We start from the raw sequence: 26,606 nt of genomic DNA, 5'->3' as shown, positions 1-26,606 counted from the left end.
TGGGTCCATAGATCAGGGTCAAGGGCTGTCTCCTTATGTTCTCCCCCCTCTAGGGAGCAGGTTAAGTGGCCCCAAGCCTAGAGGACAGAATGAGCAAAGAGCCAGGCAGGCTACTGCCCAGCTGGGATGAGCTGGGGCAAAATGGTGAAGCGGATTCCCCTTCCTGCATATAGCTCGATCCATCACTTATGAAGTGCTCACCACATCCCAGACACTGTGCTAAGTACTTGGGTGTCAGAAGCTGTACAGATCACTGCCCTCTCCAGTTGCCCTTCTCAATCTCTTTCCTTCCTGCCCTTCCATCACCAACTCCCAGTTCCTGTCGTTAGTCAGATCTCTGCTCACCCTCATTTCCCTCTGTGTGGCTGAATCCCCAAATTCCCTTTCCCAAGGGACTCAGCCTCTTCTCTCCCCGAGGAAGGAAGCAATGGTTCACTTCTTAGGGAAAAGAATGTCAGGAATCAGAAGGAAGGGGGGTAATTTAGGTCCAGGAGGGCCTCCCCAGTGCTTCCCTCCCCATGGAAGCGGCTGTCTATTTCACCTATATATAGGGCTCATCTTTCTCTTCAAACTCTCTCCTTTTCCTATCTTTCTCATTGTCTAAAGCACCACAATCCTCCCTTGTCACCCAGGCTTTCAACCTGTGTCATCTTCATCCCCTTAAAGGCACTCATCCAACCAGTTGGTCAACCCTGCCATTTCTTGCCATGCCATCCCTCCTATACACTTCTTTCTAATCACACAGATACCACCCCTGTACAGGTCCTCCTCACCTCCTACCTGGAATACTTCTGCAATAGCCTTCTTCAAAAAACAAATTAGAAAAACACCCGTATCTTCTGTCTTAGAATTGACGTCAGTTCCAAGGAAGAAGGTTGATAAGGTCTAGGCAATTGGAATTAAGTGACTTGCTAGGGTGTCTAAGACCAGATTTGAACCCAGGACCTCTCAAAATTCCACACCTGGAACTCTATCCACTGAGCTAGCCTAGCTGCCCCATGTAATAACCTTCTAACTTGTCTTTCTGTTTTCCAGGCTATCCCTACTCCACTTCATCCTCTCCTCAGCTCCATAACCTACTCCTTTCCTCCCTTTCCAGCCTTCTTACATTTGATTCCCACCTCTGGCTGCCTTGTTCCTACCTGACTCTGTAATTGCGCTGGCCGTCCACCATGTTGGGAATATGTTCTTTTTCATATCTGGCTCCTGGCTTCCTCCAAAACTCAGCTCCGCCATTTGTAAGAGGTCTTTTCCAGGGTTCACCTCTCCTAGTTTCCCTTCAAGCTTCCCTCCATGTACACTCTATAGATCTTATGTGGATGTTATTTGCATGCTGTCCTCCAACAGAACAAGGACTCACCGAGCAGACCATGCTTTTGACTTCTTTGTAGCCTCAGTATTTAGCACAGTGGCTGGCACATAGTAAGCACTTCATGCTTGACACTCTACTTGAGCATTTCCCAAAGGAACATCTTTGGGATTGGGACTTAGGAGCCTTAGAGTAGACATTCTTAAAAAAAAAAAAAAAAATATATATATATATATACCAATTACATGCAATAAATTTCCACCCAAGTTTTCCTAAATCATATGATCAAACTTATCTCCCTCCCTCCCTCCCTTCCCTTCCTGCTCCTGGTGCTGGCAGGAGATTTGATCTAGTTTCTACATGTATTATCACACCAAACATTTTCATATTGTTTATTTTTGTGAGTGAATACTCTTATAAAACCCAATCCCCCAAATGGAAATGCAAAGAAACAATTGAAAAGTCATATGCTTTCACCCAAGCAGGAGTTTGTTTTTTAAATATTGTGATAATTCTATTTCAACTTAATTGGTTTCTTTTGCAATACTTTGTATTTTATTCATTGAAAAGCAAGATTCTCTGAAGGGGTTCATAGGCTTTACTCTGATCCCCAAAGTTCTGCACATGATGCAGAAAAGGTTAAGAAACCCTGGACTCATCCTTGGGCCTCATACCATGCTGGATCCCAAGGCATTCCATTTTTTTTTTTACCTCTCTGGGCCTCTATTTCCTTCTCTGTAAAAAAAAAAGGGGGGGGGACAGTAAAGTTTCTAGAGTTTATCAAGCCTGTTGGGGAGATCAAAAATGTCCATGAATATGGAAATATTTTTTAAAAAGTTCAAATAGCTTCTGCTGATTGTTTTTATAACTCGAGCTCTCTCTCTCTCTGTACCATCCCTTGTCAGGACATAAAAGACAAAAGACAAATAAATTCTACATAATTTATTTCTGCACTTTTCCAAACACAGAGTTTCCTAACAGAGTTTTGGGGGGAAAGAGGTTGAGATGGAATAAGTTGGAACAAGGAGAGATACTGTGCCCTTGGTTGGGCCCAGGGGCATGACTATGCAGCCCTTGGGAAGTGCTTTGCCTTGGGGTTAGGATAACTGCAGAGGAGTAAGGGGTAGATTCAAACTGCAGCTCTGAGGTTCTCCATGTTGGGCACTGTCATTGAGAGGAAGAGCTGAGACCTCTGGCCAGAGCAGCATCCCTTTCATTTGTGTGGCCTCCCAAAGGCATGCTGGATCCTTCCATGACACCATTCCTAATGGGACGCCCATGCCACACTGGCATATACATGTATATATGTCACAATCTGGGCTGCTGCCAGAAGAGAAGGCATGAAGCTACATGATATAATGGGCTAAGAGGAGAGGCAAAATCCTCTGGGTCTAACTGTTGGGATACTTGCTTTTAGGACCCTACAGGCTGCAAAGACAGGAGAAAAAATGTGTCTTGGGTTCTCTTGTCTACGTTCTAGGGAGGCCCAGTGTCTGCCATGTTGGAATTTTCTAGATTCTTCTTGAAAAGGAAGGAGTTGAGAAGAAAGCAGATGGTCAGGAAGCTGACCCCCAGCAGATCCCCCAGACCAGTGAGGTAGGGGATACAGTAGCTGTCAGGATCCTGGGACCAGCGCCATATAAGCCTCACCATGAAATCTGCCAAGTATAGTAGGATCAGCACCTAGAGAAGGGAACAGACAGGAGTCATTGCCTGAACTAGGAAGTAGGGTTGGGTATACAAGGAATGAAAACCAAGGCCAAAGGCTATGGGACACCATTGAGAGACAGGGCAGAATATAAAGCAGTATTGGCAAAGGTGTGGCACGTGGGCAGAGCTGGCACTCAGGGAGTTGCTCTGTTCCCCTTCTTCTCAGCTCCGGAGGATGCTTTTTGCATATCCTGCTCTTCTGTTCAGATGCCCAAAGTGAACACTTCCTCCCTCCACTCTCTGGGGTAATGCAGGGGGCTCACAGGCAGCTTGAAGTTGCAGTTTGGTCACCCAAACTTGAAAAACTTCACCAATGCTGAGATAAAACCTTGAAGCCCAAGAGACTGAGGAATCAAAAAGCTAAGGTTGATATAGACCAGGGGCTCTTAGACTTTGGGGAGTCAGAGAATCCATTAGCATATAAACCAGGGGTTCTGAGACTTTGGGGAGTCAGAGAATCCATTAGCATATAAACCAGGGGTTCTGAGACTTTGGGGAGTCAGAGAATCCATTAGCATATAAACCAGGGGTTCTGAGACTTTGGGGAGTCAGAGAATCTGTTAGCATATAAACCAGGGGCTCTTAGACTTTGGGGAGTCAGAGAATCCATTAGCATATAAACCAGGGGTTCTGAGACTTTGGGGAGTCAGAGAATCTGTTAGCATATAAACCAGGGGCTCTTAGACTTTGGGGAGTCAGAGAATCCATTAGCATATAAACCAGGGGTTCTGAGACTTTGGGGAGTCAGAGAATCCATTAGCATATAAACCAGGGGTTCTGAGACTTTGGGGGTATCAGAGAATCCATTAGTATATAAACCAGGGGTTCTGAGACTTTGGGGAGTCAGAGAATCCATTAGTAGTTGAATGATGCTAAAATTGGTATAGGATAGGCCAGTGGTTCCTTGCCTTTTAAGTCATAGACCCCACTGTTTGCTGAAAATAGCTAAGGATGTTAGATATTGGGGTTCCTAGCCTTTTATATCAGTAGCAAGATAAAGTCTGTGTAGATCTCAGAATAATGTTCTGAAATGCATAAAATAAAATGCACAGTATCTGGCACACAATAAGTACTTAATAAATGCTGCTAACCTGACAAAGGAAACAAATTATATTTGAATACAAGTTTTAAATGTTTAATAAATTTATTAATTTTAAGTAAAATAATTTAAAATAAACATTAAATTAAATTAATAAAAGAACTTAAGATAACTATTGATTTTATTTAATACTCATTTAAATAACTTCATTGATTCTAATTAATAAACTCATTTAAATAGCTTTGATTTTAATTAATAAAATAATTTAAAACAATTTAATTTTTAATAAAATTTAAACAACTATTTAAATAAAACCATTTAAATGACTATTAATTTTAATAAAATTATTTAAAATAAATTAAAAATAAATATATTTAAATACAGTTATGAAAACAAAAAAATCCCAACTTTACAGATCAGAGATTAAGGGTCCCTGGCATACAGATTTTATACTTTTTTTTTAAAACCTTTATCTTCCATGTTAGAATCAAAACTAAGTTTTGGTTCCAAAGCAGAAGAGTGATAAAGGCTAGGCAATTGGAATTAAGTGACTTGTCCAAGGTCATACGGCTAGGATGTGCCTGAGGTCAGATCTGAACCTAAGATCTCCTATTTCCAGGTCTGGCTCTCTGTCCACTGAGCCACCTGGCCGCCCCTAGACGCAGGTACATTTCTGATTATTCGCAAATCTTTACTGTGCACAAGCCCTATAAAGGATGCACCACCTTCTCCACCAAGCCTTCGCCAGCTGCCAGAGTCTTGCTTCCCTAACCATGTATTCATTCTAGACACACACATATCTGTCCATACTGTCTCTCTGAATAGAATGGAAGGATCCTTAGCATCCATTTGGAGAGGAGGAAACAAGTTCAGAAAGTGGAAATGAATGACTCAACATTCCACAGGAAGAAAATGGCAGAGCTGAGCTTGGCACTCGGCTGAGTGGTCCTTCTGCAATATCACAGGGACTCCTCTTGGGCTCTTGGCTTCTCAGAATAATAGAATGTCTCAGTTTGAAGGGATCAAAGCCACCTCTTTTCCCAGGGTAGAAATTCCTTCTACCACAGAAGATCGAATAAGTAAATGTGAACACTTCCTATGAGAGGGAACTCATCCCTTCCAGGATGGGTCACTCAATTGCTGGACAGCTCCACCAGGACTGTCCGATGTTCTTCATACTCTGCCTAGTCTACATCCCTATAAGTTTTGTTATTGTTCAATCATGTCTAAATCTTTGTGACCCTATTTTGGGTTTTCTTGGCAGACACTGGAGTGGTTTGCCATTTCCTTCTCCATTTTGTTTTACAGATGAGGAAACTGAGGCAGAGTTAAGTGACTTGCTCAGGGTCATACAGCTAGCAAATGTCTGAAGTTGGATTTGAAACTATGAAGATGAATCTCTCTGATCTAAGTCCTTCACTTTATTTTTTTATTTTACCTTCCATCTTAGAATTAATATTGTGTACTGGCTTCAAGGCAAAAGAGAGGTAAGGGCTAGGCAATGGGGGTTAAGTGACTTGCCCAGGGTCACATAGGTAGGAAGTGTCAAAGGTCAGATTTGAACCTAGGACCTCTCATCTCTAGGCCTGGCTCTCAATCTACTGAGCCACCTAGCTGCTCCCCAAGCCCAGTGCTTTATTTTACTTACTAGGCTACCTAGCTATACCCTAAAACTTAGGATCACAGAATTAAGAGTTGGAAGGGCTCTAGAGGCTAGATAGTCTCATCTACAGATGAGGAAACTGAGGCTGAGGGTGGGGTAAGTGACTTGCCCAGGGTCACACAGCGAAGTAAGTGACAGGCAAGATTGGAATTCAGGTTCTCTAAATGCAGATCCAGGACACTAAGAGATCCTACTTTTTTTCTGAAATCACCCAGGGCAAATCTACTTCTTCCTCATACAGAGAACCCTTCAGATATCTGAGGACCACCATCATGAATTGAAAGGCTTCAATGAAGGGTTCAGTCATGACTTTCCCTAGGGAAACATCTCTAGCCACTTCTGCTATTCAAGTTATCCTCTGCAAGGAGTGTGGCGAACTTTTGTAGCATGATGGGATTTCTTGTGTTTGGTGGGGGGAGCTCTTGGGTGGGTTCTTCCCCAGCCGGGAGAGGGGCTGCTGATGCTCTGTGTGTCCTTGGGACTCTCAGGGGAAGGCTAGTTGTAGCCGATGGTGGGCTGAGGATGGTCCGCCGTGATTCAGGAGCAGAATCTTTGGATTCTGGCCAGATGTAGCAGCAGCCACAACCGATCCACATTTTCCATGATTATGAGCAGCTTTATGGGGGAAAGTTCCTCGAGGGGGAAAAGGCAGCTACTCTCCATAATTCTGGCTTAGCTTAAATCTGGTTAAGCGGGATTCAGACAGGAGAGCTTTCCTTGGGATATTTTCCTCTGGTTCCGTGGTCTTTGCATAAAAAAATGTCATTGGGTACCGTAACTGGGCCTCTTTGCCCCAGAGGGATGGTGACCTAGAATCCTCTGCTTCTGCCTCTTCCCTGTGTGAACCACATTCCTGCCTCCAGCCCTTTGCTCACGATTTCTTTTGGAATGCCCTCGTTTCTTCTGGAATGCCCTCGTTTCTTCTCTGCCTAATTATTCCTCCGGCCCCAGCTCCTGTCCCAACTCCACAAAACCTTCCCGGGCTGGTTGTCTCTTTGCTGAGAGCCTGCATCACAGAATTCGGCATTAAGTCACTATCTGGTTATTTTTTTAAATAGGTGCATTCCTCATTTCTTAGATTGCAAGCCTCTGGAATGTAGGCACTGTGCTGATTTTTCCCTGTAGAACTAGATAGCTGAGTGTAAAGACTTGTTTGATATTAGCCGCTAATCCAGTGTAAGTGACTCAGTGTAGGAACAAGCTTTTAAATCAATTTAAAAAGCATTTATTAAATACCTACTGTGTGTAGTGAGTCCTATTAGGCGCTGTGGGTGACAAAAAAATCAAGTCCTTGTCTTTAAGGAACTTACTATTCATTAGGGCAGACAAGAGAAATACATGGATTATTGGAATACAAAGAGATTGAGGGATCAGAGTATTATGGGGGTAGAGAGGACCAGAGTGGAAGGCCTTATGGAGAAGTGGAATTTGAGCTCAGCCTTGGAGGATGGGTGATGGTAAGAGTGGAGGAGAGGGAAAGGGAAAGGGGGAGAGGAGAAGAAAGGGGAGAGAGAGAGGAGGAGAGGACAGGGAGAGGAAGATAGGAAGGTGAAAAGAAGGGGAGGGACAGGGAGAGAAGAGGGAAGACAAAAGGAGAGGGGAGGAGAAGGGAAGGAAGAAGGGGAGAAGAAGAGAGGGAGAGAGGTGTGTGTTTGGTGGGAGGAGATATATTGGCCTGAGAGGCAGTGTGGCTTTGTGGACAGAAAGGCAGCCTTGGATTTGGACCCGAATTTGAAGTCTTACTTTTGACATATACTGTGTGCCAACAGCCAAGTCATTTAAGTGTTCTTGGCAACTCTTTAAGTTACAGAAAACCTGCCAATCTGTACTGGTGGAGGGTAATTCCAAATCAGGTAGCCCAATGCTGGTATCTTGTCTGGGGAACCGTTAGTAAATAGCCCAAGTTCTAGGACAGGTCAGCTGGGTGGGAAATTCACAAGTACGTGCTTGATCACTGAGGGAGTGAGGATGAACTTTGGTCATCCATTAATCAGCAAGCACTTATGACAGTTTGCTATATGGCAGGGCTTCTGCTAAGGGCTGGGGATACAAGAATGATCCACAATCCCTGTCCTCAGAAAGCACCCAGAGGCAGAATATGTCAAGGCGTTTCTTTATCCTGCATGTCATGAATTCAGATGGAACTTGTGGTGCCCCTTCCCCCCCCCAATCCTCACATCTTTTCCCAAAGTCCTGTTCTTCAGCAGCCCTCCCCCAAATCTTTACCTGGGTGAACGAACCAATCAGGTACATCACTACAAACAGAGGATTCAGCCCGATCTCATCTCCCTCTTTCAGGTGAATAATGAAGAGAAATATCAGTTGGCCAGGGACCACCAGGAGCAGCAGGACTCGGGCAGATACAGAGTTGATTTCTATAAGGAATAAAAGACAGAAGAATTGGGCTTGAGGCTGGATTAAGGAACTGGCTTTCTGGGTGATGAGCTCTAGAGACAGATCCAGGCATGGTTAATTTTAAATGACACAAAGTTAGGAAAGGAAGCATCCTTATGGGAAATATGAGAGATGAATTTACTGCAGGGCTCTATTTACAGCTACAAAAAGCCAAAGGAGAAACATATACTTTCCAGTACAGCATTAGAATGTTGGAGTTCTTGTCAGGGCTCTGCCAATAACTTTGTGGTGTGATGCTGCCCAAGGTACCTTTTGTGGGGTGAGTGGGGCTTTTCTGCTTCCCTTCAGACTATTGGGAAGGCAGCTGCACCTTCTGGCAACATCCTAAGCCAGTTCTGCTTACTACCACCGGTCCTGAGCCAGACACACTTAGGAAATGAGAAGGGGATCAGAGCTTTGGCCGAAATGGGACTTGGCATTTATATCCAGGCCTAAATTCCTGCATTTCCCTAATCCTACATTTGACCTGGAAGAAGCATGGTATAGAGAGTAGAACACTGGACTTGGAGAGAGGAAGAACTAGAATCCCACCTTGGAAGCTTACTACCTGTGAGCTTGTGTGACTCTTGGCAAGTTACACCCGAGTATCAGCTTTTTCACCTGTAATAGAGGGAGTTGGAATTGATGCCTTTCAAGGTCCCTTCTAGCTCTTCAGTTATGGATAAGTTTTTATCCAATCTCTCTCTCTCTCTCTTTTTTTTTTTCAGGAGAGAGGTGAGAAAGAGGAAAGGGTTGAGAATGTGTCTGCTAGAGGTCAAGATTTACCTCTAATGCTTGTCTTCCTGGTGTCCCTGAGCAAGCTGGAATTTATTTTCATATTCAAATATGAATGACATCCCTAATAGCTTTACAAGAGAGTAGGTTTTATTGGGAGGATAGAGGAAGACAGCTGGCATTAAAAGGATAACAGAGGAGCTAAGATGGTGAGGAAAAGCCAAGGGGCTCATCTGAGCTTTCACAAATTCCCTTCCAAACAACTTTAAAATAATGCCTCAAAATGAATTCTGGAGCAGCAGAAACCACAAATGACAGGGTGAAACAATTTTCCAGTCCAAGATAACTTAGAAGGTCAGCAAGAAAAGTGTATCTCCCAAAGGTGAACATGGAATGCAGTCTAGCACAGGCAATACTCTGTACATAGAGCAGTAGACCACACCTTGGAAAGCCATCAGAGATACCCTGAACCCCTATGCTACTCTGTCTTGGGGAGGCAACTGAATCAGCAGCCGCAGTTAAAGTAAGGGGGTTGGACAACTGGTCATACAGAGATTATGGGGGTCATTTTGCTGTCACTGGCTATAGGACTGATGCATTATCCATATGCTGATTGGGGTCCCAAAAGTGGATCACAGTTTCAGTTTAAGGAGAAGCACTAGTACACTAAAGCATTCAGCTACAGGGTAGAAGGGTAGGAAAGAGTGCTTGTGGTTAATCAAAGACCACAGAACATGTCAGGAGAGCAGTACTACACCTCTCCTTAGATCATATCACCTTGGAGGAACTAAAAACTTGTAGATCCTCAAAACTACCACTGAAAACAAAAAACCTGAAGCTTGGGACATTGTCCCCTTCACCCTGGGAACAGAGTCCAATTTTAGCATAAAATTAAAAGTCAAGAAATAGGCTAGAAAATAAGCAAACAACAAACAAAAAAAATGAATCTGGCCATAAAAAAATACTATGGGGACAGGGAAGGTCAATACAGAAACTCAGAAGTCAACAAAGTAAGAACAGTTACATACAAAACCTCAAAGAAAAATGTGAATTGGTCCCAGGTCCAAAAAAAAAACATTTCTGGAAGAAGTCAAAGAGAATTAAAAAAAAAACAACAAATAAGAGGAGTAGAGGAGAAAAATGAGTGATGCAAGATAATGAGAAAAAAAAGGGAAACTTGGTAAAGAAGGCACAAAAAGAAGTGAAAAAAAGCACATCTTAAAGAACAGAATAAGCCATAAGGTAAAAAAAGGCACAAAATCTATTGAAGAGAAGAACTCTTTAAAAAGTAGAATTGGAAAAATGGGGGAAAATGTATAAAAATTCATTAATGAAAAGAGATTCCTAAAAGAAGAATTGACCCCAAGGAAGAAGATGTACAAAAATTCACTGAAGAAAAACTAAAAAATTAGAGTTGGCCAAATGAAAAAGGAGATACAAAAGTTTACTGAAGAAAATTATTCCTTAAAGATTAGAATTGGCAAGTGAGTGGGAAGGGTAGGGGGAGGGGAGGGAGGGAAATAATATAATTCTTGTAACCAAGGAATAATGTTCTAAATTGACTAAATAAATTAACTTAAATTATAACCTAAGAATTACTGTTCTACCTGAAAGCTATGATAAAAAAAATCCCAGATATAATTTTTCTAGCAATAATCAAGAAAGATTGCCCTGATATTCTAGAGAGTAAAATAGAAATTGAAAGAATCTACCACTTTCTGAAAGAGATCCTAAAATGAAAACTCCCAGGAATATTATAGTCAAATTCTAGAGCTCCTAGGTCAAGGAGAAAATGCTGCAAACAGCCAGGAAGAAACAATTCAGATATCATGGAGCCACAGTCAGGATAACACAAGACTTAGCAGCTTCTATATTAAAGGATTAGAAGGTTTGAAATATGATATTCCAGAAGGCAAAGGAGCTAGGATTATAACTAAGAATCGCTTATTCAGGAAAACTGAATATAATTCTTTAGGGGAAAAATAGATATTTAATTGTTGGAAGTAAATTTCTCTCTCTCCAGTGTCACTTTTTTTGATATCAACCCTCAGTGACCTGGAGCTCAAATACCACTGAGTAAATTCAGGTATAGATGAGCCTCAGAAAAAGGAAGTTAAAGAATCAATAAGCTACTGAGACAAGAAACAATGATTCCATAGGCATTGTCCCATGGGCAGCCCTGGCAAATTAAGAAACTATGATTGGTTTCTGAGGTGTGACATGTGAAAGTGAGTGGGTGGAGAAAAAAGCTTATAAGTTCAGACCAGGAGCAAGTTTGGGTTTTTGGCATGGATGTGGAGAAGAAGAGTGGACCCTTGGTGGAGTCTAACTAGAGGCCCATAATGGTGGCAACAGATTGGAAAGGTTAAGTACCTTTCTACCTCTCTCCTACTTTTTCCTCTCTTTACTACTACTACTACTACTACTACTACTACTACTACTACTACTACTACTACTACTACCACTACTATTACTACTACTACTACTACTACTACTACTACTACTACTACTACTACTACTACTACTACTACTACTACTACTACTTTTGACTTAATAAAATTATTAAGCTACAATCAGTCTCATAATTTTAAATATTACATAATAAAATAGAGTTCTTTCAAGCATTCCTGATAAAATGACTAGAACTAAATAAAAAATATGACTTTCAAATACAAGGGTCAAGAGAAGCATAAAAAGGTAAAAATGAAAGAGGAATCATAAAAGATTCAATAAAGATAAACTGTTTACATTCATACTTGGTAAGACAATACTTGTAACTACTAAAATCTTTATCATCATTAGGGGAATCAGGAAGGGTACACATAGACAAGGGGCATGTATATGATTTGATTGGTAGGAAGATATATATATGAAAAGTAAAACTAGGGGGGTTAGAAAATAGAATTCACTGGGAAAAGTAGGAATGGAGAGGTAGAATAGGGTACATGAAAGAGCTTTTGTAGTGGAGATGGCGAAGTGAGAGAATGCTTGAACCTTACTTCAATTGGAATTGACTCAAAGAGTTGAAATAACATACAGACTCAGCTGGGAATAGAAATCTATCTTGCCCTACAGGGAAGTGGGAAGGAAAGGGAATAAGAGGAAAGGAGAGTTGATAGAAGGAGGGAAGCCTGGGGATGCAGTGATGAAGAGCAACACACTTTTAAGGATGGACATGATGAAAGGAGAAAGAGAGTAGAATAAATGGGGAAAATAGGATGGGGAGAAATACACAGTAAAAATAATGAAAAAATTTTACAGCAAGTTTTTCTCATAAAGGCTTCATTTCTCAACTATACAGAGAACTGAGTCAAATGTATAAGAATGTAGTCATTCCCCCATTGATAAATGGTCAAAGGATAGGAACAGGTAGTTTTCAGATGAAATAATCAAAGCTATCCCTACTCTAATGAATAAATGCTTTAAATCACTACTGATCAGAGATATACAAGTTCAAACAGCTCTGAAGTATCCCTCTACACCTCTCAGATTTGTTAATATGGCAGAAAAAAAAACAACAAAAGTTGGAGGGGATGTGGGAAAACTGAGACGGTCATAAGGCACTGCTGGGAGAGTTATGAACTGATCCAATGATTCTGGAAGGCATTTTGGAACTATGCTGTTGAAGAAGAGTAAAAAAGTCTTAGGGATAATTGAGACCCAGAAATCAAAGTTAGCTAATCTCACAACTTTACTATGTGTGCCTCTGCCTGCTCGTGAAAGTTAGATGTTAGTGACTTACTACTTTAAAATCAAGAATTTTCCCTTGTGGAAATCTTACTTCTTAAGGACCTGCCTAGACTCACCTGAAGAACAGAAAGTGGTGCATGGATTAGGCCAGTAGCTCTTCATATTATATGGCAGGACTCCAAGGGTACTCCAGGAATACAAGTATGTAGAGATCCGGCTGACTTGAATAGATACCAGGTTGCCACCAACACCTAGAAGACAAGAAAGTCTTGACTCTGTCTTTGTTCCTCTGTCTCTTACACACACCCACATATGTACATACTTATTTTGGCCCTGAGGATATACAACCTCACATATGAGCTAATTATTTCAGGTACATACTTTTTATTTTCCCAGACTGTAAACTTCGTGAGGAAAATTAATTTTACTTATATTTCCTTTCTGGGCTGCAGGAAGACTCATCTTTGTGGGCTCCAAGTTGGCCTCAGGCATTTCCTAGCTATGTGACCCTGGGCGAGCCTCTTAACCCTGTTCTCCTCAGTTTTGTCATCTATAAAATGATGTAAAATGCACAAGGAAATGGTAAACTATTTCAGTATCTTTGTCAAGAAAATCCAAGAAAATGAATTATGTAAACATGGAAAAATCTTTAAAAAAAAAAAGAATTTAGAGCTGAAAGAAGCCTTACAGACAATCAAAAATAAAATTTAAAAAAATCTCCTCTTCTAGGAAAAAAGAAAACCAAAATGTGTCACCAAGAGGTAGAACATGACTGAAATGGCTGAATAATAACAACATATTGCCTTCATAGTCCCTGAAGTGGCTAGTATAGGACCTAGTAAAGCAGGAGTTCAAAAAGGACCAGTTGAATGAAAGAATTTGATTCTATTCAAAAAAGCATTTAAGTATTTTTTACTATGGGCCAGGCACTGGAGAAACACAGGTTAAAAATGAAATCATCCTTGTCCTCAGGACACTTTCATTCTACTGGGAGGAAACAAGTTGCAAGTCAGTGATGCAAAATATAGACAAAGTAACTAGGTGGAGGACCACCAGCATTTAGGGCATCAGAAAGGCTTTTTCATAGAGGAGGTTCCTGGGGATGAGACAGCATTCCCAGCAGTGGGGGTGGCTAATGCAAAGGTATGAGATAATTGGAATATTGAGCCAACTTGCATGGAATAAAGAGCATATGGAGTGGAGGGCGCCAGGTAAAATCAGTCTGGAAAGGAGTTGGTCTTCCCTTCCCACTTCGTAGGGTTAGATTTCTATTCCTGACTCTAAGTTATTTCCTTTTTGAACCCAGGTTAGTGGCAATCAGACCTATCTGCTAGCTCAACTAGCACTGATGATGACCAGTCAGTGACAGGGAGGAAGGAGCTCTCTAGCTCAGGCACCTGCTGAAAAAACCTAGCCTTCTTGGACAGCCAGGTGGTTCAGTGGATTGAGAACCAGGCTTAGATATGGGAGATCCTGGTTTCAAATCTAGCTGCAGACACTTCCTCACTGTGTGACCCTGGGCAAGTCATTTAACCCCAACTATCTAGCTCTTATTGCTCTTCTGCCTTCTAGAACCAATACCTGGTATTGATTCTAAAGCAGAAGGTGAAAAAAAAAAAGAGGAAAGAAACAGCCTTCTTCAGTTCAATGCAGAGAGAAGCTCACCTACCATTCACCACTGGAGTGAAGAACGCCATCCCTTTGAAGTCCTTTTCACTGACAGCTTTACTGAAGATGAGCCCACCCAGACTGGAGAAAGAAACCATGAACACAAGCATTTTACATCTTTGTACAGCAGAGGGATGGGGTCCCTCGTGTTGTAGCTAAGGTGCTTCAATGGCTAGCACTTTCTCATCTGCCTGTTGGGGAAGCCTTGCCTCCCATCTTCCCCTACAGAATCCCCCACCCCAGCTGGTCTCCACAACATCTCCTGACGCATCTTGCACTCTCTTTACCTTAGCTCTGTTCTCATCTCCTCTATAAATTCAATTCAACAAGCTTTTATAAAGAGTCCAGTGCTTGATGTCCCAGGCTCCATGCTAAGCCCTGGGGATACGAAGAGAAAGAAGAAAAAAAACAACAGTCCCTGCCCTCGAGGAGCTTACATTTTACTGAGAATAAATAATCAGTAAGCAGATAAGAAAATGGTGATGCTATGGACAGAACACTGGCCCTGGAACAGGAAGTCACATCTTCCTGAGTTCAAATCTGGCTTCAGGTAGTTACTCGCTAGCTGTGTGACCCTGGGCAAGTCACTTAATCCTGCCTGCCTCAGTTTCTTCCTCTGTAAAATGAGCTGGAGAATAAAATGGCAAACCACTCTAGTGTCTTTGCCGAGAAAATCTCAAAAAGGGTCACAAAAATTGGATATGGTTGAAACAGCAGAACAAGAAAAAGTGTTATATATAGACACACAGACACGCACACACACATATGTCTATGCATTTATAAATATATCAGTAGATGCTTTTGATAATTAGAGCTATTTGATAATGCTTCACAAGGTAATGAGTTCTACGTATTTGTGGAGGATGGTGTAGAAGAGAGCCCTGCTTCAGGTAGGTTTTGGACCAGGTGAAATTTAAGGCCCCTCCCAGCTTTGGGATTCTGTGGATACTACAATTCATGCCAGTGATAATCAAGATCTCCATTAAAATATGTCCTTTGTAGACTGAAGCATGCATACGAGGCACAGAATTTCAGAGCTTACCTAGCTGGATTTATTAGTAACTGAAAAACACTTTACAACATCTCCAACAAGCTGCCATCCTGGGATGAGCAACTCACTACCTCTCTGAGCTCTCCATTCAGGACCTGACCTAATTGTTACACAACATTATCTCTTAAACTGGGCTACAATCTATCTTTCTGCAACTTCCACCTATCATTTTTTTAAACCTTTACCTTCTTAGAATCAATACTGTGTATTGGTTCCAAGGCAGAAGAGCCGTAAGGAACAGCCAATGGGAGCTAAGTGACTTGACCAGGGTCACACAACTAAGAAGTATTTGAGGGTAGATTTGAGCCCAAGTCCTCTGGCTCCAGGGCTGGCTCTCAATCCACTGAGCTATCTACCTGTTTCCTATAAATTTTTTTAAACCCTTATATTCTATCTTAGAACTGATACTAAGTTATTATTCTAAGGCCAATAATAATGATAATTATGACTTGCCCAGAGTCACACATCCAAAAAGTGTCTGAGGGCAGATTTGAACTCAGAACTTCCTATCTCCAGGCCTGGCTCTCTATTCTCTGAGCTATTTACCTGTGCCCACCTAGAACTTTTAAATTCTCCTGTCTGGAGTCAGGCAGAATAAATCGAAATGACTATTTCCCAAGGGGCTCCTTCCATCATCACTTCCCTCCTAGTTCAACTTCCTCTGTGTTTTTCACTCCTTTACCAGCATCCTTGCCCCATGTGGATGCTTCCCCCTACCCCTGCTTTCCATCTCCTCTTTAGACACTGCCTTCCCCTTAGAATGTAAGCTCTTTGAGGGTAGGGACAGGCTGGTTTGTGTTGTATCTTTAATACTTGGCACAATGCCTGGAACACAGTAAGTGCTAAATAGATGATCTGTTTGTCTTACCCTTCTTCCATGTGGCATCCCTTCAAATATCTGAAGTCTACTCTCAAGTCTTCCTCCCTGACCCTCAGTTTTCTCTTCTCCTGCCTGGACACCCTCCCAGTTACTTCAATCAATCCTCATATGGTGAGGAACTTTGCAAGATGCATGTTTAAGTTGTCAGGTTTTTATGTTATTAAGAAATGTTTATTCATTTTCAATATTGTGCAGAACAACAACAAAAGTCAAAATAAAATCATGAAAGCATTCACATGACTGGAAGAGGGGAATACGAAGAGCCCCCAGGCCAAAAAGGATCCCTGTAAGTATTCTAGATGACAGTAGCTTTTCTGAAGGTTTATTTAACAGGGCTGCTTCTGGCCCCAGCAAATCTTCATGGAGTCCATATGCTTTGGATCAGGGAGAGGAGCCAGTTTCTTGCTCATCAGTGGATACCCCCAGTGTTCTATTCCCAGTGGAGAGACAGAATAGGGGATGGGGGTAGTATCTTCCTTTCCTAAATTCAACTATCAACTCCCAGCTGGTTCTTACCTGCTGATGAACATGGATATGATGATGGGATACCAGCCTGTCTTCAGGACTTGGAAGATGCTGGGGCTCTGATTTACTATGATAATCCACATTGGGATCAGGGCAAAGAAGAAGAGACAGATCCCTAGGAATATGTAATATTTTTCTGGCAAGAGAAAGGAGAGACAGCAGCCATGTTAAGAATATGGAAGAATAAGGACTTGTTGAGGTCAGGGGCTTCCTGCTGTCTCTGTCTCTGCATCTCCAGTGCTTGGTATGTAGGAGGAATCAAATAAATTCTTTCTCAAATAGAGGTCTTTCCTGGCTTCCCTGCTCTGATCACCTTCCGCTCTAAGGTCACCCTTTATCGACTTTGCCTGTGTCCCATACCACCTGATTATTTCTCCCACACTTTTACCCTTTTGGGGGGTTTTCAGGGCTTAGCCTAGTGCCTGGCAGAGTGGCCAGAAAAAGGCTTACTGACTGACCGATTACAAGGACTAAGAAACTCAGCTTTGGGGAATTGTGTTCTTCCACATGTGGAGTTGGTGGACTGTGGGTATGGAGTCCTGCATATGTCAAACTAAGCTGTGAGATAGTTTTGGTGAAGAGCCTTTTTTCTCTTTAAAAAAAGTTTTTGTTACAATGATTGGCTCTTTGGAAGTGAGTGGGGCAGGAATATATTTGGAGATGAAGTTGATAGAAAAAGAAGAGATATCAGCAAATTTGTTTTTAAAAAGAAAAGACAAAAATGCTTAATTATTTGATTAAAGGACTCAGGTAGGGTAAGAGGATTGTGATTAGCAACTTTAAAAAAATCCTTACTTTCCATCTTAGAATCAATACTATGTATTGGTTTCCAGGGAGAAGAAGAGTAAGAGCTAGGCAATGAGGATTAAGTGACTTGCCCAGGGTCACACAGCTAGGAAGTGTCTGAGGTCATTATCTGAACCCAGAACCTCCTGTCTGGGCCAGTGAGCTACCTAGCTTCCCTGATTAGCAGCTTCTTACTACCTGTGTGACTTTGGACAAGTCTCTTTCTGTCTCTGAGCCTCAGATTCTGTATCTGAAAAATGAGTGGGATATGATACTTTCTGAGGTCTCTTCCAGGATTTCTTGATATGAATTCTCCCAGCAGAATGGAAGGGCTGGAGCTAGTCTTCATTTTTTGGCTTAGATACTTTCTGAATCATTTTTATGTGTTTCAAAAAAATCTATTCTAAACCTGGGCCTGAGACTCCAAGTTTGTTTCAGAGATGAGTTCACTGGAAAGAAAGAGGCTGAGTCACAAGCCTGAGGTCCTGGGGGAAGGCCAATGGACAGATCAGCTAGACTTCAAGATCCAATTCTCGAGCCCTGAAGGCTGGTTTCCCTTAAACTTGGCAGTCTTAAGACAAATACAGCATGCTTTTGTTTCTGCCAGGAGGTAATAATTAGCCTCTGATATTGAACAAAAAGCTCACAAAACTTTCAGCAAAGTCTCATTAAAAGCACCCTTCCCTCTGAGGAACATAGCTATGAACCTTCAAAGGCTTTGGTTTACAGCTGAGGATAGAGAAGCCATATTGCCTCTCATTCAGGACAAGGGCATTTTTCCTTTTCAAGAAGAGAAGGGCAATGGGGTTTGGGAACAATGAGCAATGGTTTCTAGCTAGCAGTATGGTATTGGAACAAGTCAATTTCAACTTTTGGGGAGTCTTAGTCTTCTCATATAAAAACAAGAGGGTCCCTGAAATCCTTGGGAACTCTTAAATCTCATGATTGCATAATGTGCCTGGAATTGAGAGCTTTTTCATAAATCATAAACACCATCCCTTGCTAACCCCTTATTTCTGAATGCAGAACCGTGGCTCCCTGAAAGTTACTCCATGATGGCTTAGATCACTTGCTACATTAGTATAGTCATTACAATATATTTTTCCCTCAATTTCCTTTTCCTTTTCCTTGAGAATAAATTCATTTTATAGATATAAATATGCAAAGGACTCAGAGAGATTAAAGGACTTGCCCATAGTCACATAGGTAGAAAGCAGAGCCAGGATTACAAGTCACACCCTTCAACTCCAAGCCTATTACTCTTTTCCTTACATAATACTATTTCTTATGAAATTAATTCTTAAAAAATTTAAATGACCTCCTGACATAGATCCCAAGACGAAAATACCCAGGAATATTATGGCCAAATTCCAGAGCTCTCAGGTCAAGAAGAAAATACTGCTGGTAGTCAGAAAGAAACAATTTAAATATCATTGCGCCATAGTTAGGATAACACAAGATTTAGTAGCTTCTACATTAAAGAATTGGAGAGCATGGAATATGATGTTCTGGAGAACAGAGAGTACAACCAAGAATCACCTATTCAGCAAACTGATTATAATCATTCAGGGGGGAAAATGGATATTTAATGAAATAGAGGACTTTCAAGCATTCCTGATAAAAATAACAGAGCTGAATAGAAAATTTGACTTTCAAATATGAGTCAAAAGAAGCATAAAAAGTTAAAAATGAAAGGGAACTCAAAAGGGATTCAATAAGGGTAAACTGTTTTCATTCCATCATGGTAAGATAAGACTTATAATGCCTAAGAACTTAATCATTAACATAGACAAGGGACATAGATATGAGTTAAATATAATGGGCTGATAAAAAATTAAGGGATGAGAAAGAAGAACACACTGGGAGAATTGGGGAGAGCTAGAATGAAGTAAACAATATCACATAAAAGTAGAGCAAAAGAGCTTTTACAATAGAGGGAAAGATGAGTGGGGTGACAGGCAATGTTTGAACCTTATTCTCATTAAAACTGGCTCAAAGAGGAAGTAATATACACACTCAATTGGGTACAGAAATTGATACATGTATAATCCAGTGGAATTGCTTATCAGCTCTGGGGGGGGGTAGGGAAAAGGGGGAAGATCATGAATTATGTAGCCATGGAAAAATATTCTTATTAAATAAATCTAAATCTAAAAAAAAAAGAAAAGAAACTGAACTTACCCTAGAGAAAAGTTGGAGGGTAGGGAATAAATGAAGGGTGGGACTAATGAAAGGAAAAGTGGATTGGGGCAAGTAGTGTCAGAAGCAAAACACTTTGAGGAGGCACAGTGCAAAAGGATAGAGAGCAAAGGATAAACAGGGGGAAATGTAGGATGGAGATAAATACATGGTAATCATAATTGTGACTGTGAATTGGATGAACTCATCCATAAAACAGAAGCAGATAGCAGAGTGGTTTATGTGATTTAGATATACAGAATTATACCATAAGCAAATTAGGGGATCACGGAATAGTTAACTTTTCAGATCTATGAATAAGGGAAGAATTTATGACCAAAAAAGAGAGAGAGCATTGTGGAATATAAAATGAATAATATTGATTATATTAAATTAAAAAGGTTTTGCACAAACAACATCAATGCAGCCAAGATTAGAAGGAAAACAGAAAACTGGGAGGGAAATTTTATGGCAAATTTCTCTTAAAAAGACCTCATTTTTCAAATATAGAGAGAATGGAGTCAAATTTGTAAGAATACAGGTCATTTTCCAGTTGCTAAATGGCCAAAGATTTGAACAGGTTCTCTTTAGACAAAGTAAAGCTATCTATAGTCATGAATAAATGCTCAAAATCACTATTGATTAGAGAAATTCACATGAAAACAATATGACAAAAAAAGAAAATGATAAATGTTGGACAGGATGTGAGAAAATTGGGACACTAATGTACTGCTGGTGAACTTGTGAACTGATAAATCATTCTGGAGAACAATTTGAAATGATACCCAAAGCATTATAAACTGTATATACGGTTGCTCCAGCAGTACCACTACTGTATCTCAAAGAGAGAGAAAAGTAAAAGTACCCTTTTGTACAAAAATAATGGCAGCTCTTTTTGTGGTGGCAAAGATTTGGAAATTGAGGGGATGTCCAATTGGGGGATGGTTGAACACGTATTGGTACATGATTGGGATGGAATACTATTGTGCTATAAGACATGATATGCAGGATGCTTTCAGAAAAAACTAAAAAAAAAGCCTTACATGAACTGATGCAAAGTGAAGTGAGCAGACCTGGGGAAACATTGTATGCCACAATCCTAATATTGTAGGAATGATCGACTGTGAATAACAGCTATTCTCAGCAAAATAATGACCTAGGACAATTCTGAAGAACTTATGATGAAAAAATGCTATCTACCTCCAGAGAAAGAACCGAAGGAGTCTGAATGAAGATCAAAGCACTCTTAAACAAAACAAAACAAAACAAAATCCCTTACTTTTCCTGGGCTTCTTTTTTGGTGGGAGAGGAGGTGGTTGTCCATGTTTTCTTTCACAACATGGCTAATATGTAAATGTGTTGCATGATCACACATGTATAAACTATATCAAATTACTTGCTATCTCAGGAAGGGGAGAGGGGAGGGAGGAAAAGAATATGGAAATCAAAAATTTTTTTAAAGAATGGAAAAAAAATGTAAAGGTAGAAAGATATTAAAATAAAAAGTTTTAATGATGCCTTTTGTCTTTAAATCATAGTCATTTTACACACTTCCTTTTCCTACTGAATCGTCCTTTGTGAGAAAGAAAAATAAGACAAAACCATCCAATACAATGACCAAAACTGATAATATATGTCCCCTGTAGTTCTCTGCCTCTCTAGCATGAAGGGGAAAGTGTGTTTCTGCAAACCCAGCTCCCAACCTTTCTGAGTCTCCTCTAAACTTTATGAGTGAAAGTGTGTCTTCTTAACCCTCTTTCCCAGCTAGGCAGATAGCTGGAACAGTGGGTCTGGAGTCAGGAAGATCTGAGTTCGAATCCAGTCTTGCTAGCTGTGGGATGCTGGGTTAAGTTACTTAACCTCTATTTGCATCTGTTTCCTCACTTGTAGGGAATAATCACAGCACCTACCTTAGAGGGTTGCTTTGAGGATCAAATAAGATATTTGTAAGGTACTTTGCTCAGTGCTTGGCACTTAGGCTGCATATTAAATGCTTATTCCTTTCCCCATCTCCTCAGGAGTCTAGTACAGGGCTGGATACCTAGAAGATTAATGCTGGAGATGAATGAATCATTTCTCCCTTTTCTGACCTCCTCCAATTCTTATCATCTCTATCACACATGTTAACAATTAATCATTGGCTCTCCTCTATCATAGTTCTCAGTTTCATACATGTTCCTCGTTAAAAATCTTTTCCTCACATCAACCACATTGCCATCTGCCATCTCTGACAAAAGGAGCAAACAAGTATTGAATACATTTAAACAATATTTAAATAAAAATGAATGAACAAGCTTACTATGTGCAAAGCAACAGCTGCCAAACTGTGCCCAGATGTGAGATGAAGCAGCCTGAATCTAATCCCTCTTCCACATGACACCCCTTAAACCTTTGAAGGCAGCTATCACATCCCTGAGCCTTCTCTTCTCCAGAATGAATATCCCCAGTTCCTTCCCCCAATCTTTCAGGGTCGTTTGCTTTATAGGTTTCCTTCTCTGGATCTCCTCTGGTTTATCATTGTTCTTATTTGAATGAGGCCCCCGGGGGGCGGGGCAGATGAGTGGCTCAGTGGATGGAGAGCCAGACCTAGAGGCAGGAAGTCCTAGGTTCAAATCTGATCTCAGACACTTCCTAGCTGTGTGACCCTGGGCAAGTCACTTAACCCCCATTGCCTAGCCCTTACCACTCTTCTGCCTTGGAACCAATATACAGTATTGATTCCAAGACAGAAGGAAAGGGTTAACAAAAATAAATGAGGCCCCCAGAATTGAACTCAAGCTCTAGGGGTGGTCAGCTGGGGACAGAGACCTGTGGGTCTATGATCTCCCTCCTTTTAGGCAATAATCCTCCTCTAATGCATGCCAGGGCTATAAGTCTATCCTTCCTAATGTGCTCCAAAGCACAAAAAGAAAGGCTAATTCTTTGTCCCCTGCAAGGATGGGGAGGAGGGAAGAAGGAATGGAGAAACCTGGCAGCATGAACTGGGGAGTGTGGGGAAGGCAGTCCATGGAAACAACAATGAAGAAAAGCACTCACTTGTCTTGCCCCCAGAGGGTTAAGCCAAGTGGGCTTGGCACCGAGACAAGCCCCAAAGTCTCCATTTCTTAGGCGATAACAGTACGCTTCTTGGATCGGTTTTCATACTCATTTCCAAAAAGTCCTCACTGTAACCCTGGGCTGAGGCCCCAGCCTTACTTTGGAGAGAAACAGAGGGTGGAGTGAGAGAGGCTGAGCTTGAGCCTCAGGTCCCAGAGGAAAAACCGTGGGCTGGCTGCAGCCCAGACATAGCAGGGAAACTGCATTTAACAATGGGGAGGGCTCTCAGTATGTCCTCTGGGATCCAATGCTGGCTAAGGGCTGGCTGGCAGCCTCCAGGCTTCTGCAGGCTGGTCTCTTCTGGCATGGGAGTAAATGTGCCACAGCTGGCTTTTGTTCCTGCTTTGAGCTGATCACTGGCTGGGCTATTCTATAAAAAGCACACATCTCCTCAATGGAAGTCTGATGGAAAACTCCTTCTGCTCGCTTGAGGCTTTCTTCTTCCCAGGGCAGGGAAACTTGGGGAGGGAGGACACATGAGAAGAGGGAAGGGCCCCTCTACCCCTGCCCCCCCCAAAGTCAGAAATCTTCAGGAGCTACCCTCCAGGAGGGAGTCACTGATTAGAGCTCGAGTTCAAAGTTAAAAACCCTTCTACTTGAAAAATGAGCTCTATGGGTAAAGAAGAGACTTGAGGGAATCTGGGAAGGTGCCCTAGACAAGAACCTTGAATAAGAACTGGAAGGAGGCAGAAGTCACAACGTCAGAGGCTTCTTTCATTTATGAAAATGGGATTTGTCCAAGCCCTCTTCATCAGAGATCTGTGACTTTGCTCTCCAATGGGAAATAACAGGAAAAGCCCTTGTCAAGGAGACTTGGGTTCTGGTTCTGGACTTGCCATCAAACAATTCTGAGATGCTGGGTAGACGAAGGAAGGATGGAAGGAGGAAGAGATGCTCTCTTAGGTCCCTTGCAGCTGTGAGTCTGTTTTAAGGTCCCTTTCAGCTCTGACACTTTATGCTCTAAGGTCCCCTCCAGCAGTGATGTTCCATGTTCTAAGCTTTGATAGTCTGTATTCTAAGGAAGCATTCTATGTCCGAAAGTCCCTTCAAACACATTCTATGTGGGTGGGTTTCTTTCTAGTTCTGAAATGCTATTTCTGGGGTCCCTTCCCATTTTGCGAGTCTTTGTTCTGAGGTCCCCTCTAGCTCTCACATTCTACGTCCTGACGTCCCTCCCAGGGGCTCCATTTTGGGGGTTTCTAAGGTTCCTTTCAGGATTTTCAAACATGAGGCAAGAGAAGTCTCTGGAAGGTTTAGGTATAGCCAAAAGACTAGCCTCTAGTTCAAACAATGGCTCCTTCCACTCTAGATGTCATCTTTCACAAAGGGTGGCTCAAGAGCAGCTTCTTGTAAAAGTTCAGTTCGGGACAACTCTTAAAAAAATGGAAAGAAAATGGGGAAAAGTATGGCACTCAAGAAAACTCTAGGTTGGGGAGGCTTGAAGAAACCCCCAGGCCACTCCCTGGGCAGCGGTCTCCCATGGTCTGAACTCACCACCTTATTTTAGAGAAAGGGGGTCAAACACTTTCTCTTCTGGGTTCAACTCAAGGATCACTTCCTTCCTGACGTTGTCTTTAGAGCCTTGAAGGACTCTTCTTCCCTTGACCTCAGGCAAGTGATTTCTCCTCTTCTGGGGCTTTGATGTCCTCATTCACCATCATTACAAACACACTGGAATTAGGATGACCTGGTTCAAGTTCACCTATGCCATCTATATGGATTGTGAGCCCTGGTCAAGCCTCCTTCACTCAGGGAATATATTATTTACTTTGGTAGAGTACCTGCCTTTCACATTTACGAAATCACAGGTTTGGTTGTGAAAAAGATATTTTGGAGAGGGCTTTAAGGTTTCAAAACACTCTATGGGCATTTTCTCATTTGATTTTCCTAACAGCCCTCATCCTTGGTTAAGAACTACAAGCATGACCCTCAATTTACAGGAAGGGAAACTAAGGCTCAGTCATGCCTCACCCAGATCCATACAGCTTTAGTGTCTAAGGCAGGATCTGAACTTGGGTTGCTCTGAGTCTAGCCCTAAGGTCCAAGGATAGGCAGCGAGGATAGAGAGCTGCAGAGTCAGGAAAATCCAAATTTCCATCCTTGGATAATAATTAGATGTGCAATCTTGAGCAACTTACCCCCCTTTTGCCTTAATTTTCTCCTCTCTATGATGAAGACAATAAGAGTACTCCAAGGGTTGTTGTGAGCATCAAAGGAGAGAACATTTGGGCAGTGCTTAGTACATTTGCCTGGCACTATCTGAATGCTTTTATTATTATTTCACTACATGACACTGTCTATGAAGTGAAGGGCTTAAATTGATTCGATCAACTCAGAGCTCGTTAGGTAGTTAGATTCAGAGAATAATTATTCCTGGTTCTGCATCAACATGGAGGAAGGTATCCAATGGAGCCCTTCTGGAGTTCCACTTGCCCTGGTAAAACTTAATGTCTACACCAGTGACTTGGATAAAGGCATCAACAGATGTATTTGAGTACTTGAAGGGCTATCAATGGAGGAAGGATTAAGCTTGTCCCATTTGGTAGAATCAGGAGCAATGAGTGGGAGTGAGAAAAAGACACATGAGGTCAACAATGGAGTCAAGAAACACTTCCTAATAAAGAAAGCTGTCAGAAGGGGAATGGCGGGCCATGACAGAGAGTGGATTTTCCCTCTTTGGGGGTCTCCAAGCAGCGGCTGGATGACCATCATCAGGTATATTAGAGGGGGAATTCCTTCATGGAGGGGTTGGACTAGAAGGTCCCTGAGGATCTTCCAGCTGTGATTCTGAGATGGCCTCTGTGGTGTCTCAAGACAGCATGCCTTTATGAGGCTGTCAATGCTTAGGGCCCAGTGAGATCTTGCTTTGGGGAAGTCCTTTGACCACCCTGGGCCTCAGTTTCCTCAACTGTAAAATGAGAGAATTTAGCTAGATAATCTCCCAACCCTAAATGAGAGAATTTAGCTACATAATCTCTAAAGTCTCTCCCAATCCTAAATGAGAGAATTTAGCTAGTTAATCTCTAAAATCTCTCCCAACCCTAAATGAGAGAATTTAGCTAGATAATCTCTAACGTCTCTCTCAACCCTAAAGCACCATAATCCCAAGAACCCAAGATTCCAGTCGGCAACTGCCTTTGGAGTTGGGTTCTAAGTAGTGCTGAAAAATAGGTTCATCGTTTATTATGGCAATGTATCTACTGTTCTAAAGATGCCACACATAGAGCTTCTACTGTTTCTTCAACCGGACCCTAAGTTCCTTGGCAGCAGAAATGATTCCATATTCTCTGGTTTGATAGCAGTGCTAACAATAATCATAGTTGGCACTTAAGTTTTGTTAAGCACACAAAAATGTCTCATTTTTCCTTCCCAAAAACTCTGGGAGGTAGTTGCAATTATTATCATCTCCATTTTACAGATTAAAAAAACTAAGGCAGACAGAAGTTAAATGACTTGCCCAGGGTCACCCAATGAGTAAGCAACTGAAGTCAGTTTTGAACTCAGGTCCTTTTGACTCCAGCTCCCACACTCTACCATATACTATGCAGAGTAGAGGTTGGAGAAGAATTTTTTTTCAAAATGTAAATGATTCGGGGTAGCTAGGTGTCTTCCTGGGATGCCAGTCTTGGAGCTGAGAAGTCCTGGGTTCATTTCCTAGCTGTGTGACTCTAGGCAAGTCACTTATTCCTGCTTACCTATCCCTTGCCCTCCAGTCTTAGCATTGTTACTAAGACAGAAAGTAAAGGTTTAAAAAACAAAGTTTCTTAGAGGCAGCTAGGTGGCTCTGTGGATGGAGAGCCAAGCTTGGAGACAGGAGATCCTGGGTTCAAATCTGGCCTCTGACACTTCTTAGCTGTGTGACCCTGGGCATGTCACTTAACC

General features: G+C 41.7%; 1 protein-coding gene across 11 annotated transcripts in view; it reads right to left on the bottom strand.

Moving 5' to 3' along the window:
- Positions 1-2,236: 2,236 nt before the first annotated feature.
- SLC41A3 (solute carrier family 41 member 3) overlaps positions 2,237-26,606 on the bottom strand; it is a 70,965-nt gene continuing 46,595 nt past the window's right edge. For 9 of the 11 annotated variants that reach the window (XM_056804720.1, XM_056804722.1, XM_056804718.1 and 6 more), the window contains 5 exons: positions 16,656-16,800; positions 14,210-14,289; positions 12,657-12,791; positions 7,948-8,096; positions 2,237-2,992 (listed from right to left, as the gene is read on the bottom strand). In XM_056804720.1, the coding sequence (XP_056660698.1) occupies positions 2,786-2,992; positions 7,948-8,096; positions 12,657-12,791; positions 14,210-14,289; positions 16,656-16,800 (716 nt within the window). In that variant the 3' untranslated portion in view covers positions 2,237-2,785. The remainder of the gene's footprint in view (positions 2,993-7,947; positions 8,097-12,656; positions 12,792-14,209; positions 14,290-16,655; positions 16,801-26,606) is intronic. The other 2 variants (XM_056804724.1, XM_056804721.1) reach the window with 1 other exon arrangement.

This window comes from Monodelphis domestica, chromosome 7 (genome assembly GCF_027887165.1).
Source record: "Monodelphis domestica isolate mMonDom1 chromosome 7, mMonDom1.pri, whole genome shotgun sequence".
Classification (NCBI taxonomy): Eukaryota; Metazoa; Chordata; class Mammalia; order Didelphimorphia; family Didelphidae; genus Monodelphis; species Monodelphis domestica.
Note: the sequence above shows the minus strand (reverse complement) of the source record. Positions and strands in the feature narration are given on the sequence as shown.